At 50.4% G+C, this 17621-nt stretch overlaps 8 protein-coding genes across 8 annotated transcripts; 2 read left to right on the top strand and 6 right to left on the bottom strand.

The window, feature by feature from the left end:
- Positions 1-83: 83 nt before the first annotated feature.
- BDP55DRAFT_564620 (uncharacterized protein) lies at positions 84-473 on the bottom strand (the record flags this gene model as incomplete). Its single annotated transcript, XM_060570348.1, has 1 exon — positions 84-473. The coding sequence occupies one exon, from the start codon at positions 471-473 to the stop codon at positions 84-86; it is 390 nt and encodes a 129-aa protein (XP_060423457.1).
- A 1728-nt stretch (positions 474-2201) lies between these two features.
- BDP55DRAFT_520117 (uncharacterized protein) lies at positions 2202-2629 on the bottom strand (the record flags this gene model as incomplete). Its single annotated transcript, XM_060567762.1, has 2 exons — positions 2202-2480; positions 2543-2629. Coding segments are annotated over 2 exons (366 nt in total), but the record flags the coding sequence as incomplete, so codon positions are not given.
- Positions 2630-3193: 564 nt separating this feature from the next.
- On the top strand, positions 3194-4859 carry BDP55DRAFT_720485 (uncharacterized protein; the record flags this gene model as incomplete). Its single annotated transcript, XM_060578475.1, has 2 exons — positions 3194-4709; positions 4768-4859. 2 exons carry the CDS (start codon positions 3194-3196, stop codon positions 4857-4859), a joined length of 1608 nt encoding a protein of 535 aa, XP_060423459.1.
- Positions 4860-5447: 588 nt separating this feature from the next.
- BDP55DRAFT_564679 (benzoate 4-monooxygenase cytochrome P450) lies at positions 5448-7063 on the top strand (the record flags this gene model as incomplete). Its single annotated transcript, XM_060570351.1, has 2 exons — positions 5448-6632; positions 6704-7063. The coding sequence occupies 2 exons, from the start codon at positions 5448-5450 to the stop codon at positions 7061-7063; spliced, it is 1545 nt and encodes a 514-aa protein (XP_060423460.1).
- Positions 7064-7282: 219 nt separating this feature from the next.
- Positions 7283-7765, bottom strand: BDP55DRAFT_513157 (uncharacterized protein; the record flags this gene model as incomplete). The annotated part of the gene is made up of 1 exon (XM_060567727.1): positions 7283-7765. A coding segment is annotated over one exon (483 nt), but the record flags the coding sequence as incomplete, so codon positions are not given.
- Positions 7766-8350: 585 nt separating this feature from the next.
- Positions 8351-11382, bottom strand: BDP55DRAFT_773179 (serine endopeptidase). Its single transcript, XM_060581169.1, has 4 exons — positions 11253-11382; positions 10445-11198; positions 9616-10389; positions 8351-9554 (listed from the first exon to the last, which is right to left on the bottom strand). The coding sequence occupies exons 1-4, from the start codon at positions 11358-11360 to the stop codon at positions 8467-8469; spliced, it is 2724 nt and encodes a 907-aa protein (XP_060423462.1). The 5' UTR covers positions 11361-11382; the 3' UTR covers positions 8351-8466.
- A 1047-nt stretch (positions 11383-12429) lies between these two features.
- Positions 12430-13844, bottom strand: BDP55DRAFT_389793 (short chain dehydrogenase). Its single transcript, XM_060567212.1, has 2 exons — positions 13476-13844; positions 12430-13405 (listed from the first exon to the last, which is right to left on the bottom strand). The coding sequence occupies exons 1-2, from the start codon at positions 13546-13548 to the stop codon at positions 12492-12494; spliced, it is 987 nt and encodes a 328-aa protein (XP_060423463.1). The 5' UTR covers positions 13549-13844; the 3' UTR covers positions 12430-12491.
- An 840-nt stretch (positions 13845-14684) lies between these two features.
- On the bottom strand, positions 14685-15685 carry BDP55DRAFT_389834 (uncharacterized protein). The gene is made up of 4 exons (XM_060567213.1): positions 15442-15685; positions 15171-15377; positions 14918-15094; positions 14685-14858 (listed from the first exon to the last, which is right to left on the bottom strand). Exons 1-4 carry the CDS (start codon positions 15442-15444, stop codon positions 14757-14759), a joined length of 489 nt encoding a protein of 162 aa, XP_060423464.1. The 5' UTR covers positions 15445-15685; the 3' UTR covers positions 14685-14756.
- Positions 15686-17621: the final 1936 nt, after the last annotated feature.

Here is a 17621-nt window from a genome sequence, read left to right on the forward strand (position 1 = left end):
TACAGAACAGCAGGAAACCTAACCATAATTGCTGCGGACAAAGTCAATAATTGTAGGTCAAATGTTCTCTGGTGTTCCTGAACTCACCCCCATCCATGACTCCCTGCAGCTGCCTGAACTTTGACTCCATGCTTGGCTGCGCATCTTACAACGCTGGCGATTTCCTGGGCATCCTTGGGTCTGACTATCGCAACTGGTGTGACTGTGCGACCAAGGTTGAACGGGACCATCCAAGTAGCTTCTCCCGCGTCTTTTTGACTGGGGAGCTGGACGCAATCTGATCTTCCGGCGCAGACTTTGACCAAACACGACTCAATCGAAGGGATTGGCTTAGGAGCTGGCCCAGAAACCAAGAAGGTCTGCGCTGCAAGACCGGCCACTACTGTGGCAGCACAGATGGACCATGAGTTCCATTGAATTCCTTTGGTTGCCTTGACCAAACTTGAAGGTTGGCTTTGTTGGTAAGTGGACATGGTGGGAAGTGCTAGGAATAGGTCTGAGTTTCGTAAATGGTTAAGGATAGTGTGAAAGGGGGGGCTGTTGGATGGAGGTGACGATGGCTGCGTCTTATAACCTCATTAGGACCAGAAGCTCGGAGAGCCTATAAATGCCTCTTGACCGCTCTTAAGTGCCCATCCGGCAGAGGGCATGTGGTTGTGATGATGCAAGACCGCTTCGAACGGTGGAAGTCTACCGGACCCGGCCCCGCATCGCCGATCGGTCTCAGCCCGGGTGCTCAGAATCCGTGGATCGGCAAACTTTGATAACGCAGCTGGCTCCCCCTTCGCCGAGTTCTACGAATGCCGCGCGTAATGCATATGTTTCGGGATGAGCTCCATCAGGGACGCTCAACTTATAACCCGTTACGGTTCGTGGTGTCTTGGATCGTGCAGCTCCGCCAAAGCTACTGAGACATAAGCCCCAATGCATTCTCCATGGGTTAGCGCATCTGTTCCCGGAACGTCGTTGAGAGCTGAACAGCCCGGATAGACATTGTCGACCGACCCGTGGTCTTGCTTGACTGATGCTAAGTTGTCGAGTGTGCATGGGTACTTGTTCCGAGTTAGGCGTGTCTCGTTGTCGAACCTACTGTCTCAGACTCTGAACTCCTCCGATTACCCGTCAGTTGGCCGCTGTTCAACATAAGGTATAGTAGGTAAATCGTGATTCTCTCATCAATAAGACAGGCTTCTCAAGTAGTTACGTCATGCGCTGAATGGATGGCACCTTTCCAGCCAGGTGAGGAATTCCACATGTCGCGATAGAGCGCCGCTGTGACATCACTATTAGCATCTGTTCACATGAAATTACAGACGAGGTGGATAGCCGCGGATAGCGGTAAAGCCCAAGGTATCATACCTACTTTAACTTCTGGAGAGTATTGACGTCTCCCTTCAGCTCGTTTAATTCGTCCACCCCTTCTTCTTTGGTGTCTTGATTGTGCTCCTTTAGGACACCCGATCTTTCACATCATTCAAAATTTCCACTGACATATTCCACTACGGCCAACAGTGAGTAATCTGTCAACACCGCAAACACCAATTGCGTTGGAAATTTTTTGAGATTGATTGCGGCATCAAGTCGGGTGTTGTGCTGTACTAGCTACTGGTGGTTTTATTACCTATTACACGTGCTTGTTCACAGTTGGTCAACGTAGAAGCATCGTGTAAAGATATTCGGACCTTACGACGCCTGACTTCAATACTCACCATCTCTGGCAATGGGGTCGCCAACAGCAACTGAGTACTACCTACGGCCTGACTTGGTGCATTATGCTCCATCGCGGACGAACTTTCCAAGCTTTTTATCTCCACTTTTCGCCAAATAGTCTTCTTTTCGCAGTTATGACTTTCTAACCCCCGTCAACCTCCACCGCTTCTCGCCGGTCTTCATGTTCCAACAGGATAGTCACCACCATAGCGTGTCCTAGCGTATTGCCTTGGCCCCAAGGAATCGCTTAAACTTCATCAAGTTGCAGCCAAGCAAGATGCCTATTTCATTTTGGTTGCTTTCAAGGGATCCAGTGAGCTGGTGAAGTCAGCGGCCTTGGTGGCCATGTCGGTGGGGAAGCTCAGATGCTCATGAATCCACTTCCATTGCCCCTCCTCATTCTTCCTTGCGATGCCTGTCCTTCTGAAAGCCGTATCAAATGGCACACCGCCAGCTGTCCCCCAGGTGTGTTGTATCATGGTGGAATAGGCATATTCCTTAGACAGAGCAGTGATCTCGATATCCTTGAACTCCATGTTGCCGTCGTTCCAGTACGGGAAGATGGAGTCAAAGTGCTCTTTGAAGCTGCCACGGACGGTGTTGCCAAACATATCGTAGCTGAGCATGTCATCAAAATCATAGAATCGCCGAGCGCCAACCATTCCGTTGTGGTAGTCTTCGCGCGACTCCTTATTCCAGTAGCGCAACCAGCCGCGATAAAGCTGGTCCATGACCTCTTGCTCTTCTTTCACCAACTCTTCTTTGTGATACTTTACGATGCAGATCAGTTTATGCTTTTGCCATAAGATTGAGATGGGTAGGTGTCACTAACTTTGCTGACTGGCATGTGTAGGAATTCAGCCTGCTTCCGAATGTCGGCATATTCGCTCTTTTTCTCAGTCAGACTTATCTTCTCGAGTGAAGTAGGATCAGGTGATACTGACAGCATCTTCAACAAAGCCCTTATCGTTCATGTTGAGTATACTTATAGAGTAATCAATATAATATGTGTCCCCTATGGATGGTCGAGGGAGTAGCCAAGGATGAGAAATGGCGTAAAAGAGCAGCGTCTCCATATTTAGATTTCATCAAAAGAGCCCGAACATCCCAGCAGTTAGCCGCGCCATCGCGGACAGATTCCCACATTGAATTAGTCCGTCCGAACCAACATTCGTAACCTCTCGTAAATTTCAAAAGCAACAAAACCATTGACGCAACGGTCATTACGGCGAATCCGTGGTGTTGAATCAAATCGACCCGACCGTCCCCCGAAACCTGCGGAAGTTGGCCCGCGGCCCCGTAAACTCGTGGATCAACGCTATCTCACATTGAACGTCATTCTTCAAAGGCATCATAAAGATGCATGCCATTCTTCGTCATATCTCTCTTGCCAGTCAATCAGATTATCGTCAGCCTTCTCAGTCAGATTAATCAACCCACCGATCCTCTTCTTACCTTTTGTTCGCATCTGCAGTGTAGCACGATGGGATCTTTGTCCTCTCCGGAATATGATGCCATCATCGTCGGTGGTGGCTTCGCCGGATGTTACACCCTTGACCAACTCCGAAAGGCTGGATTCAAGACCCTGGTGATCGACGACGCAGCCGACCTTGGCGGTGTATGGTACTGGAACTGCTATGCAGGAGCACGTGTCGACACACCTGTGCCTCTCTATGAGTTCTCTGAAGAAGAGATCTGGAGACCATGGACTTGGTCCGAGAAGTACCCTGGAAGAGAAGAGATTCGAGACTACTTCCAGCACGTAGAGTCCAAGCTACATCTCAAGAAGGACGTCATGTTCAACACTCGTGTTGTCAGTGCCGACTTTGATAAGATGGGATCCCACTGGAACATCACCACTGGCGACAAGTCCGTCTTGACCGCCCGATACTTCATTCTCTGCACTGGTTTCGCGGCAAAGCCAAATATCCCAGATTTCAAGGGCCTTGAGTCTTTTGCAGGCGTCTCGTGTCATACCTCGAAGTGGCCCCAGGAGGGAATTGATTTCAAAGGAAGGGGAGTCGGTGTCGTTGGCAACGGCTCGAGCGGCCTCCAAGTCATTCAGGAGATTGCCCCAGAAGTCGACCACCTGACTGTGTTCCAACGCAGCCCAACCTACGCTCTTCCGATGAGACAGACTCCTCTTTCTATCGAAGACCAAAAGAAGGAGACCTATAAGGAGCTTTACGAGCTTCGCAAGAACACTTTCGCGATTCTCGACTTTGAGTTCAACCCCCAGGCCTGTGCCGGCACCACCGCGGAGGAGCGCCAGGCATTCTTCGAGAAGATTTGGGCAAAGGGTGGACTCTCTTTTTGGTTGGGTACCTATCAGGATGTTATTAGGAACAGAGAAGCCAACCAACACGCCTACGAATTCTGGCGCAGCAAGGTCTTGGAACGCGTCCATAAGCCCGCGATGCAGGAGCTTCTTGCCCCGGAGAAGCCACCATACTACTTCGGAACCAAGCGAGCTACCCTCGAGCAGAGATACTACGAGGTCTACAACCGCGACAACGTAGACTTGATCGACACCAAGGCAAATGCCATTTCGGAGGTTGTCCCCGACGGCGTCTTCACAGCCGATGGTGAGCTGCACAAGTTCGACGTTCTCATTCTTGCTACCGGCTTTGACTCCGTTACTGGAGGTATCTTGGCGATCGATATCAAGGGCGAGAATGGCCAGTCACTGAAGGAGAAGTGGGCGAAGGGCACGACGACGCATCTTGGAATGATGACCGCTGGGTTCCCCAATGCACTGTTCGTCTACGGACCACAGGGTCCGACATCGTTCTGCAACGGGCCTACGTGTGCTGAGCTCCAGGGTGGTTGGATTCGTGACACGCTTATTCACCTACGCGAGAATGGTAAACGCTACATCGACCCTCGTCCGGATGTCGAGCAAGAGTGGCGAGATCTGGTCAACCGTATTGGAGACGATACACTGCTGCCTCAGACCAAGTCTGAGTACATGGGAACCAACATTCCAGGAAAGCCCAAAGGTAAGAGTTCACCCTATCTCCACTATCTAACCAAGTGTAACCGCTGACTTCAAAGCAGAGATGCTCAACTTCCTGGGTGGCGTGGTTGAGTATACTCGACGCATCAATGACTCGCTCAACACGGGCCTCAAGGATTTCGTTGTCCAGTAAGAAGGGACAGAAGGCAGTTGCCAAGGGGAAAATGTGCAGGGTTTCATTTGCTCGTAGAAATATACCATCTCTGACTTCCCGTTTCGGAAGTTCGGCGCCGACCCGGCATTGTCCCCGGCTACACGACGCGGCAGCATGCATATTGTGTTTCTCGGCGGTGTCACCTCGGACTCCCGGCCAGCAAAAAACCCCGATGCGGTGTACGGTCTCCTCCGTTCAATCAATATTGAATGGTCAGCCACTTGCAAGCTACGGACCGGTCCGCAGTATCTCCCAGTCCTGGCCCGGCAGTCGTAGAACAAGGATGGACACATCCGTTGCGGGGAAGGCGGCGGGATCAAAAAGGACGTTGTGAGAGGAAACACGCAGCCACGTCGCTATCTTACCAAGCGATATGCCAAGAGACTGAGTAATGGAGTGGGGTAACGATGTTACAGATGCATCGGGGACTTTACGGGCGTTGAGAGCGATGGCACTCATTGTGAAATCAACTTACTTTACGGACATAAAGGCTGAGAAGCCCGTCGTTGAATTTGGCACCAGCTGATAGAAACAACTGAGGTCCGCAGCTCAATCTACTTTATGACAATGGCTCTGAGCTCCCTTTTGTTAACGGGAACTCAGTCGCTTGCCCATATTGCTTTGTTAGCAATCGGTTCTTTCTCCTTCTTTTATCTTTCTCGAGGCATTTATCAAGCTTATTTCTCGCCGTTGAGCCACGTTCCGGGTCCCAAATTATGGACGATATTCCCAGTCATTCCCAAGTTCAAGATATTGTTCGGTACCATCGATCAAGATATTCGCAAGTTTCACAGAAAATATGGGAACGTCGTACGCTACTCGCCAGATGCGGTGACGTTTACTACTAGCCAGGCCTGGAAGACGATTTACGGCCATGGGCACGGGCAGTTCCCAAAGTACAGTGCCTCGAAGCAACTCGACCCTGACTCCAATATCCTTGACGCTGATGATGTCAATCACGCTCGAATTCGCCGAGGAGTCGCCCATGCTTTCTCGCCACGGTCTTTAGCCGAGCAGGAGCCGATCATTCACGACTACGTCGATAAGCTGGTTCGAAGGCTATCTGATGTGGCTGAATCCCGAATGCCGACAGAGATGGGCAGGTGGTTCCACATTGCTTCCTTCGACATTATCGGCGACTTGACGTTTGGCGAGTCTTTGGGCGGTCTCGACAACAACGAGTTCCATCACGTGGTGACCTCTGTCCTCATGTTTATCGAACGCGCCAAGAAACTCTTCGAACTAAACACTTTGCTAGGCCCATTGGCGTGGATCGTCCTGCCGATTTTGGCGCGGGATGTTGAAAAGGGCTTCATGGACCAATTTGACTACACCAGAAAAGCCGTCAATAAGAGGCTCGAGCATAACTCTGAAGTCACCCGAAAAGATTTCATGCAGGGTCTTCTGCGTGGAAGAGAAGAGAAGACTATCACTTCCATTGAAGAGATTGTCACAAACTCTAACACACTCTTCGTGGCCGGCAGTGATACGACCGCGACTTTGATGACGGCTTGCACCTTTTACCTCTTATCGACGCCTCATGCACACAAAAAAGCCGTCGAGGAAGTCAGAGCAGCGTTCGAAGCAGCCAGCGAAATCAACTTCACGGATGCTACAGCACGCTTGCCATACCTTCTCGCGGTGCTGAACGAGACCTTTAGACTCTATCCGCCCGTACCAACTGCGCTTGAGAGAGTCGTTCCAAAGACGAAGGAGCCAACTTATATCGAGGGAATGTTCTTTCCATCAGGTGTAAGTTCTCTGCATACTATCTTACTCCACTTATTTAAGCCGGGAGAGTTGCTAATGAAGGCGTCTGAAAGACTCGAGTCGGAGTTCATCACTCTTCTGCCGGCCTATCTGCTTCAAACTTTGCCCAGCCAGAGAGCTTTGTCCCTGAACGGTGGCTTCCCAGCGTTGCTCATGACCCAACGTCCCCCTTCTACGCGGATAAGCGGGACGCCATACAGCCATTTTCTTATGGCCCTCGCAACTGCATTGGCAAGCACCTGGCATATAACGAGATGCGAGTTATCATTGCGCGACTTCTATGGGAATTTGACATGAAGCTTGATTCATCCTCGACAGAATGGACACAGCCATACTCTAATCACAAAGCCTGGGCCATCTGGAAGAAACCGCCTCTGGTAGTGCACATCGAGAGACGTCATTTGGCGGTCTAGACCCTGGTCAAAAGTCAATGTGGGATCAAATGGTTTATTAATTGAAATCAATAGAATCCTCGCCATAGTTATAATGTAGTTGAGTGGCAATCAGACGAGGAATATTCAGCTTCAATGCTAGCAATTCTCTCTAAGCGCCATCTGCGATGACCAATCCACGTTTGCTTACGGACCAAGTCTTCCCATTATCTTCAGGATCTTACTTATCGGGCTCCCGAACTTATTTGCTTTCTTCCAGTACCCTGCAGATGCCAGCCCGGTGACGACCAACAGATCCATATCAAATGTTTGAGGCGGGACAAACAGCTCAAAAATCGGACTCGAATCCCCTCCGCGGCTTTCAGGCTTTCCCGACCATTTCGCTAATAACCGGTCTCCATCGGTTTTGAGGTACAGTGTGTTCGTCGACATTGTGTTCTTGGACATGACCCATCGATAGTTGCAGCCGTTGAGATTAATTTCGTGCCCATGGCTGTAGTCCGTGAGCCTCAGGCTCAGATTGGAACCGCGGAGGGTGATTTGTGTTTTTGAAGACAAAGTGTGGTATTTGATAATACCGACTGCACTGCCCGCGGGGACCTGTACTCTGGGGTCTGCGGAGACAATCGCAAGGACGCCTTCTTCGTTGTTCTCATTGACAGTCCACATTGGTATTTGTCGTCCGCTCTGATCAACGCGATAAATGGTTCGTTGTGTGCCGCCGTTGACATCTCTGACCTGGAGAGTCTCGCACACAGGGAGGGCGATTTTTGCGTCCTTGATGTAGTCGTCGGTGATTTCGTACCAGCCCATGATGAAAATGGAACACGATTTGTTGCGTCAGACCACGGCTTGTTAGTGGTCTCGGGGGATAAGAAAGTCGCTGGGCAATATAGTATGGTACCAGAAGGCAAGAAGACCTGAGGCTCACTGGAAGGCATCGCGGCTACTTAAACTCCGAGGCTTGAGCAGCCTAATCTCCTCATGATTGCGCGCAGCAAGACAGACCACATGATATGCAGGTGCACTACGCCGCAAACTCCTGCATGAGAGTATCGCCATTGGAGCTTCTTGGGCTTATTGAGACAGACTTGCCCAATGGGGAAGTAAAAAGTTCATTGTACGGGCGAAGCTGCAAGGTTGTTCCACTAGGTCTTACTGCTCTGACTAGTGCCAAGCGTGGCTCATCTCATCGCAGGCGAGCTGAACAGGGATTGATTAACCTGTTGACCTGTTGACAGGCCAGGCAACGAAAGAGGCTACGAGAGAAGCAAATACCCCACTCATACCACGTCTTCTTCGTGACCGCACAAATCGATTTGATCGACTTCAATATGACTGGAGGTAATAGAACATATCTTCGCCAGACTCCAACAACTTTCTTTCGCATTCGACTCTGGCTAGCTACTTATCTAAGTGTTGCGTTACCTCTTTGAACCCGTCGAATTCGAAGAGAAAATGCTGTCAGCAGTGTATTCCAGAACCCAGGTACCGGCTTCCCAGGTTTCCCAATCCTCCTCATTCTCCGCTTTTCCAAGCATCTTAAGAGCCTTGACACGCCACTTGTAAGTGCCAGCGGGTACGGGAGCTTTGTTATCATCGGAACCATCCCAATACCATGTTGAACCATTCCAAGGGTCCTCTGACGTACTCTGGTATGATTTGACAACTTCCTTTCCGGTCTTGGCATCAACCATGTGAATGGTCATGTTACGCGACTGCAAGAATAGGAAGACCTCAATGCCGGGAAACTCGTTGCCAGGGAAAGAAGCTGGAATATCTGCGGTCATGTTTAATGTGCAAGTATAAACGCGGCCTGATTCAGCATGCGATGCCCGGCCAGCGGTCACATTGTACGCTGAGAGATATGATTTATCGCGGTTGATGCTGTGCAAGGTAGTGAGGGGTGCGCCGAAGCCCGTATAGGGTAGCGAGAGTCTGTTAACGTCGGTTGCGCCCTTGGCTTCGATGTCTATGTAGCCGCCAAAATAGGAGACGCGAGTGGAAGCTTCCGACAAGGCGGGCTCTTTTGAGATTGAGACCGAAACTGTGGCAGTCTGTCCTGGCTCAATTGAGAGAGCTGTGGGGGAAATGTTGACCTCGGCGTACACGGGATAGACCACGGCCTCAGTGAGTTGGTAGCCATCCGCCTTGTCCAGAACATAGCCAGAGCTGGCTCCAACATGACTCAGTTGGTAGGTGTTAGTCTCCAATCCGGTGTTCTTGATGGTAAAAGTCAGCTCTTTGGGACGATTCGCTGTGTCATTGAAGGAAAGAGCAGAGGCGTCGAGTAGTGTAGCGGAGTGGACTGCTCCCCAAGCGTCGACAAGACCAGATCCTTGTTGGAAGACCGGCGCCAGGAAGTCTCCCGTGTTTCCCTTTCCATCATACCACTTGACCGGGCGGGATGTGGCTGCGATCACATTCCTAATATCTTCAGAGCTGTAGTCTGGATGCTGCTGCTTGACAAGCGCAGCGATGCCGGCGACGAACGGCGTGGCCTGGCTGGTGCCTGACGGAGAATACTTGTCAATGATAGCTCTACGGCGCTCGTGAATGGATGTTGAACTTACCACTGACTACTCCGTAGCCTCCAAGCCATCCAGGGAAAGTGCTCAAGATGTTGCCGCCGGGAGCATGAAAGGCAGGCATAGATCCTGCTCGAAGAGTCGGACCCCAGCTGGTGAACACGGAGCTCAGGAGGCCGGACTGGTTATTAGCCTTGTAAGTGAGACTAACGTCTGCAACAGAGACCTCAGTTGCCAGAAAGACTTGGACAGAGCCGTGTTTCGCCTTCGCATCTAGCAGTTGCTTTGCTGTTTCGTAATCGATCGTGACAGATCCTTTTTGATTTGCTGCAGAGACCTTCAGGAAGAGCGGTCCTTGAGAAACAGTGTAATTACTCCAACTGTAGTACATGACATACGGGATGCCGAACTCTTTGGTAAGAGAAACTGTAGAGTTATCGGCCGCCATCCAGCATTGGTCAAATTGGGAGAGGAAAATAACTTTGGACAAGTCGGCCGGCAAAGTAGACTTGTCCGGAAGTAGCTGGCAACCATTGGTGTTGGGTGTGTCTGAAGTCCAGATGGTCAGACCCTCATTTGATGGGAAGTCGAAAGGCATGCCAGGGACGAAACGAATGGGTCCGCCTTCACCTCCTGCAGTCCAATTGCCACCCCAGTTGTAGTAAGGAGTTTGCGAGTTATCAGTAGACCCGACGGCGGCGACGGCATCTGCACCCCCGGGACTGGCGCCTGTAAAGATACCAGGGCCACCATTTCCAGCTACAAGGGAAACATAAGTGCCGTTGTTGAATAGTCGCGTAGCCACGATAGACCAGGGGTCTCGAAGTTGTCAGGATGGTCCTTGAGCTTATATAGGAGTTAATAGCCAACATACCTTCAGGGAAGGTGAGATCACCTCCATATGAGCATGAGATAACGTCTACGCCTCTTTCTGCAGCCTCGAGGAACGAGCTGATAATCGCGTCATCCGTAGTTCCAGAGGTGCAGCCTGTAATACGGTAAAGCTCGTACGTGGCATCCGGCGCTACGCCAACGACACCGAATCTACCCTCATCACCCTTGGCTCCCACAATACCCAGAACGTGCGTGCCGTGGAAAGAACAGTTGTCACGGACATCATTATCGCCGTCTGTCATGTCATGGGCATAAGCAATGTTGGTTTTGCTCAGACCTGGGGTGTCAACATCGAAACCACTGTCAATAACGGCCACACGAATGCCTTTGCCCGTGATGTTGCTGGCATGAAGCTTTGACACTCCAGTATCCACGTGCGTCGGCAAGGTGATGGCTGCGATGCCGTCTCTTGCGTTGAGAGCTGAGATCTGGAACAAGTCGCGCTTGGACAATCCATGGGTATTGCTTCCCCAATTGCCGTCAGAAATTCCTGGAATCCTCGGCATATGGACGGCCGGTGTTGCTGAGGTTACTGGCCATGCCTTGTGAATGCCATCAATTGACTGTAGCGTCGACAGTACCGATTTTCGAGAAACTCCATCGTTGGTGCAGCCGACGTTGAAAGATCCTCCTTGGAATACGGCATGAGTGAAATGGAATCGCGAAGATGCTGTGCAGTCAAGGCCGGAGGCTGCTAGAGATGTTTGCGCTCGGCTGATTAGATCCTCTGCGCTCTGTCACCGTGTTAGTGGCATCTCTACTGCGAGATTACTCTTGTGTGTTTTTACCAATTGCATGGAAGCATCAAACTCAACAACAAAGGCGTCATTGTAATCAGAGACAACCAACCATGGGAGGCAAGCTGCGAAGGCAGCCTGCTTAACGAATGACTTCATGATGGCCTAGCTGACAGTTGAGTGAACCAAAACTTCCAAGCACGATCCTTCGGCCACGATCAATAATCGCCTCAAGCCTTATAAGATGACCTAAGTTCCCTGGGAAAGACCCCTGACTCGCGCAAACCATTGCGGGCCCCCCTACTGTAGAGTGTAATACGGGCTTTCGCTTTCGGTGCAAGCCGAATTCCCAGTGGTCGAACTTTAACAGATTGAATGCAATTACCGACCTCTCCGTACACAATTCTCACAATTCTCGGCGCAGTCTTTTGCGCATTGTTGGAGAAGTAGCATAAAGGGGCCGGCTCTGGATTTCCGTTCTATACGATAGCCTTTGGCGCAATAATTACTTCAACTCTTACCCTGCATCTGTGCAGTAGACACAGTGCGTACGTACGTACGTACCTACCGACCTTACAATCACATTCTCTTGGCAGCTTTGTATTTGGATTGCGCGTGGCCAGACCATGCCGCTATGCTCTTTTGCAATTTCTCCACTCGACATACGTAGCTGCGATTTTTGCCCCAGCAAACTTGCAGGACGACAGATTGGCACTCGAACGAATCCAGACTCAGTCTCGCTTTGAAGCCAGGCGACCGAACCACACAAGCATGTACCCGCTCCGGCCTGGCCGCACCGAAACATCCGGACTTGTGTACGTTTGAAGGGCCGAAGGTGGGAATCACTATTCGTAAGGTCGCTAGTCCGGCGGTCGAGAGTCAAACAGGCCAATTCTCATGGTCGAATCATAACGCCTCTGGAATTCCGGAACAACTCGGTGACTCCCTTCACAGAGACATGCTTCTCAGAGCCAATAACTCGTTGCCTAAGTACGTTGTGGGTTGCGGTCATCGGCGATGCTTTGAACATCCAGAGCCAAGTGCCACTTCACTTCCTTCAGACATTGCTGCTCTCGTTGAGGTACTGGCGTCCAGGGCCAGCAGTAAGTTGCATCGCCAAAAGCGGCCTGGAACAGATTTAGAGATGCCGAATTCTCGAGTGCTGTTGTACCAACATATGCAGGCCAAACGTGGAAAGAGATGTGAGAGTGAAGAGTAAACGATGTTACTTCGAACTAAGTATGTGTAATTACTGCACACTAGGGAGAAAAGCCTGTCTGAACTCGGCTATTAGTCCCTGCCAACAGCCCATTTGGTGGCATCCCTCAACCAAGAAAAGACCATTTCGGTTCCCTTTGACCCATTTCTGGCAATCAGACCCCTCTTTGGGTCGGGGTCTGGACCAGGCGCGTTGAAGGCTTCGACCAAGCGCGTGTTATCTTTGCCAACTTCCAGAATCGATCCTCCGACAAGTGCCTCCTCCTCAACGCATCTCAGCATTGCCTCGGCAACCTCCCGCGGAGTGACCCAACCATCCTGAGCTTCGTCCAGATTGACCAGCTTCTCTGGGTGCTCGGTCCAAAGCGGAGTTCTTACTACGCCGGGTGCAACAGCGTTGACGCGGATGCCATCGGTCTGTTCCAAGCGAGCGAGACTGCGAACGAATCCAGTGATGGCGAACTTAGAAGCTGCGTAGAGAGGTGCATTGATGTTCGCAACCTGTCCAGCCACTGATGAGATGTGAACAATGCGCTTTGGGTTCTGGGGTGAAGCTTTGATCGAAGGTGGTAGGGCGGTATTCGTGACCTCCTTAGGATGAAGCCAGTAGGAGATTGCTAGCTGCGTAGAACGAATTGGATGAGTGATATTAATGTCAAGTAGAGCATATTTTCCGCCGTCTACACTGTCCTTGCTCTCGGATGATCCAGGCGGGTGCCAGAAGTTGGACCAGTGCGGCTCATAGACGCCCGCTCCGGGACAGAAGATGTCGAAACTCCCAAATTCATCAACGGTAACTTTGAACATGTTGGATAGCGCCGGCCATGAGGTCACATTGGTCTTGACAAAAAGTGCGCGTGGCCTGCCGTTTGTTTTGTCTTGGGTGCTCGAGACGAGCTGCTCCGCCTCTGGTCGAAGAGCGAGGTCAGCAATGACGACATTGCAGCCACGCTCAAGGAGCAGTTCAGCAAAAGAAAAATTGATGCCTAGGTTTCATTCAATGGGTTACTAAAGATATTACAATGCAAATCTGCAGGGTGAGCTGGGACTGCATACCTGACCCAGCCCCTGTGATGATGGCCGTTTTCCCGGCCACGTTGTAGGGCGCGATCGATTTCGTGTCGGTCATGTCACCGAATAAGTCTGAAGTATTGGGTGACTCAGCTGGAAATTAAAGATGTTCGTTGCCGGAGTTTCTGGTTCGCGCAGGGAATTTCGGCAAGTAACGCCTCACTGTGTTGTGATAGTGTTACGAGGAATAAGCTGTTGTTTTGAGTAGTGGTTTTTCTGGGAAAACAGCCACGAGTAAGAAAAAGTACATCGACAACTTTGGCGAGGGGTGACAACATGAATAGACTTGGACCTGCTCGCGAGGCCGACGATCGGACCCTGAGCTTTGCCGAACAAGACGAACTGGCGAAAGACATGCCCACGTCGTGCTGCAACGCCATGCGTGGCCTCTCCACGGGGTATGCTCGGTTTACCCCGCAGAGGAGCTGGGCGAGACAAGTGTTGGCGTGGCTAACCTCACCCAGGCGCTTAGACTTGCCGAGATTAGACACCACAAAAGATCACATCCCACTTATGCCGGACGAAGAAGGGCCAACGAGAAGCTGACTCAGTCACAAGAATTCCGAGTGTTGGTGGAGTTAAAAAGAGGGCCGTCGGTGTTCGAGATGCACCAGGATTCTGATAATGTTCAGATGGAAGCATATATGTACACCAAACCACTACTGGCTAAGTTTCCAACACTAATATCAGTCGTAGACGATGTGAGCTTGTCAGTCAGGATTATAAGAAATGGTAGTACTATAGGTCTTAACGCAAAGTAGAAATGTAAGGTGCTAAGTCTTCTAGTCTATTGAAGTGTATTGAAACTTGTTTGTTGAAAGGTAATTTTCCTAGTATATAGTATGTATCAAAACTTTTCAAATGTTGTTCTCGAATGACTTTTGTACGGAGTCTACCACGGAGCTGAACTTCCCCAATGTCATGAGTGGCGAAGTAACAGTCATCCGAGCGAAGAACCCAAGTGTCGAAACCAGATATCTAAAGATTGTGGCCCGCTCGTTCGCTCTCGAAATGAAAGTTGCAACTAGGCAGAATGAGCTGACGGCAATGCGCACAAGATTCCTGGAAAGACATTTGGTTAGTGCTGAGACCGTGGAAGACAGCGCGAAGGAAACATACTGATCTGTGCCGGCTTTGGTGGGATCAACTTCGACAAGTGACTTCAAAATGTCAATAGCAGACTCAAGAACCTTTTGTTCTATCTTATCAGAGATTGGGTCGCTCAAAGGTCTGGCTGAGAGTCTTCCGCAGACACACAATACCAGATCAAAGTACAGCAGGCTTGTTGAGATGTCCCCTTGAGAGGGCGTGGTACTTGGGCTGTTGGGTGAGGCGACTCTCGAGTCCCATATCGTGGTGGGTGCTGGTCTTCGTGCATTGAAAACGTCAACTCTCAATCTTTGAAGTTGTTCCAACCAGTGATCTACATTTTCTAAGGTGAATACCGTCGACCGTGATTGAGCTTTCTGTATATCAAATTCGTCTGCTATTCTGGCACAGTATTGAGCCAGACGGTAACGAACTCCAATGGTCTGCATTGGCGGCTTCCTAGCTCTGATATCGGAAGATATGGGCTCGTGGTCGATGTAAGCATCATTCAAAGCCTAAACACAAGGAGACAAGTTAGTGCGTGACTTATGTGGTTGATGATGAAATCGCGAAGTAGAATGGCGAGCTTACCGAAGCTTGTCCGTTACGCAACCGAAAAGGCTTTTCAATTATGTACAGCAGCCAAAACGCGTGATTCAATAATTCGACATCCTCACTGGTCTGGCAGACTATCTTGAGGCATGCCAGGCTGTTTAGTCTCAAAGATTGAGCGCAAGAAACTGCAGCGCCGAGCAGCCAATCAGTGTCTGCCGGTTTCCAAAAGGTCGAGGCAACGAGCTTTACGAGAAGTGTCAGCTACAATTCCACGCGGTTCACCGTCTCTCAAATCGTTAGTGCCTACCATTGTGATCAGTGCCTATTTGATTGAGTCAGAATAGCTCATTATACTTGGGCAGCACTGGGGGTGTAAGTACTACCTTGAAGCTCAGAGCTGATGGAGGACACGAGTGCAGTTTCTCGACATGTACCATGGCATTGCTATACAAGCATCTCATGTTTGACTCTGTCTCTTTGGAAGGGAAGCATTGTCGCATCGAGATTGAGCAACCAATAGAAAGCGCGCCGTATACTATCGAACTCGTAACATGGTCCGACATTCCTTTCATAACCACCTCTTCAAAGAGTCGCAGAATTTCAGAGTCTTTGACGTATTTCAACCCACTAAGATACATGGTCAGATCACACTCATACTACCAGCAGGCTTCGTACGCTGGACTATGACAATACTTACAGATATGGTTCAGATGCGGTGAAAGCTGCGAGCAACAGTTAGCCTCGGTTCTCAACCCCATCAAGACTGCTCCTGGAATTAATAGCAGTGTACCATGAAGAAACTCAACTAGTGTGTCAAGGCTAGGTTGAACCCTTTGGTGGGTACTCTCCGGAAGCTTTGGGCTGTAACAGCAGGTGGTGGATTCGTCTACAAGATCCATGAGGTTCTGCCCAAACTGTTTAGAATTGCAAGAACTCCGAGCTCTTCCTATAAGGAGCTTCACCATATCAGTTGTTGAGTACGCGGATGTCACTGATCATTCTGTAAGCTGGTATACTGTCTCCCAGAATTATGGCTTGGAAGCATACCATGAATAGAATGGTCGATGATGCTCTCATCGGTGGTCGTCTGCAGAGTTTCAAGGCTCCAGCCGGTCGATGCAACACTATCAAACTCCTGGAATCCAGAGACGCTGTGACCATTAGATAAGAGTTGCGTGCTCCAACAATACTCCAATGCTGAAGAGACTGGGCTGGCGATGATCTCTGTGCTCTGTGCTCCGAGAGCATCAGGCGAGTTCAATAGACCACCTGACAACGGTCCCCAGTGTTCTTCAAGGGATTCATTCGTCACCGGGGCCGGGAATTGCCCAAGATCCAATAGCCTGTTTACATCTGAGAGTGATGACTGAGTTGACGGGGCTCCAAAGTAGTTCAGGTGATCTGTCGGTGAAGGGGGTGATGTGGATTGCTGTGACGTGAAGTTGAAATCATCGAATGATGCACTGTGTCTGGTTGTCGCGTTGAAGCCTGGTCGGATGTGCTTAGCTGCTGTATGGTAAACAACGCGGCATGGTTGAATCTTCCTACTGTTCTGACTGGATCTTCCCCTCTTCTTTGGTGTGACGTAGAAGCAGAAGGAGGCGGATGACTACAAGTAATGAGATTCCACGGCGTCCAGTCCAGCCATGGGTACACTTACAAGGCACTTGTCGCAACTCGGCCTGCCGCCATCGCCTATGAATTGTTATGCCACTGCTTCGAAGATGTTCTCAAGGTTCTCAACCCACATTTTCGTTTTCGTACTTTGCATGTTTCGCAAGCGCCGGGTCGACGTTTGTATACTCTTCCACCAATGTCCGTGGTATTTGCTGAGGTCGGCGAAGACATCGCATGAAATGTCTTGGAATGGAATATGATGGATGGGATGGCAGAGGAAACAGATACAAGAGAGCTTATATCGTCGGAGTCATGTTGTGTTGTGGGGGTCTTGGAATATGTAAACCATCCCCGCTTCATGTTCATTACAGCTGTGCGTAGTTCAAAGCACTGATAGACCCCGGGCCGTGATTTCCGAGTCGAGAAGCAGGAGATCATCCCGCGAGGGCCATCCAAGGTAAGGTAGACTGGTAACTCCATCCCTGCCCAATGAGTCCTGAGAGATCTAGCCGGCCATGGTTCTTGACCTACATGTAACAAATACCATGTCTCTGGAGGACGCTACTGAACCTTGAACAGGCAATGCTTGAGTCCTGCGATCATCCAGACGCCTCGTGGAATGAATCTCTTCTGGACTTCTAGCCGAACTTTGATGGCTTGACCCCCCTACGCTCCATGTCTCTCAGCTCAGATCCCCATCGTTTCTAGGCCCGTTTACTGTTCCCTGGATACTATTAGCTTGGGTGCATGTCTCGAGAGACATATGTATGGCGGGCAAGGCCTCCGTTCCCCTCTTAGAAGTCGGCCCCACCCGCCGCACCGTTCACTTCGATCACCTCTGGAAAAGCTCAATGCGACAGCTACGGACTT

Source organism: Colletotrichum godetiae, assembly GCF_030913485.1.
Source record: "Colletotrichum godetiae strain CBS 193.32 chromosome Unknown BDP55scaffold_70, whole genome shotgun sequence".
Taxonomy (NCBI): domain Eukaryota; kingdom Fungi; phylum Ascomycota; class Sordariomycetes; order Glomerellales; family Glomerellaceae; genus Colletotrichum; species Colletotrichum godetiae.

Coding starts and splice junctions, on each gene's coding strand:
- BDP55DRAFT_389793 (XM_060567212.1), bottom strand. CDS start 13,548: ATGACCGACACGAAATCGATCGCGCCCTACAACGTGGCCGGGAAAACG. Junction 13,406..13,475: donor CATCACAGGGGCTGGGTCAG/GTATGCAGTCCC, acceptor AATGAAACCTAG/GCATCAATTTTTCTTTTGCT.
- BDP55DRAFT_389834 (XM_060567213.1), bottom strand. Junction 15,095..15,170: donor TGCGTAACGGACAAGCTTCG/GTAAGCTCGCCA, acceptor CCTTGTGTTTAG/GCTTTGAATGATGCTTACAT. Junction 14,859..14,917: donor CGGTATTCACCTTAGAAAAT/GTAGATCACTGG, acceptor CAATGCACGAAG/ACCAGCACCCACCACGATAT.
- BDP55DRAFT_773179 (XM_060581169.1), bottom strand. CDS start 11,360: ATGAAGTCATTCGTTAAGCAGGCTGCCTTCGCAGCTTGCCTCCCATGG. Junction 11,199..11,252: donor TTGATGCTTCCATGCAATTG/GTAAAAACACAC, acceptor ACACGGTGACAG/AGCGCAGAGGATCTAATCAG. Junction 10,390..10,444: donor TGATCTCACCTTCCCTGAAG/GTATGTTGGCTA, acceptor GACAACTTCGAG/ACCCCTGGTCTATCGTGGCT.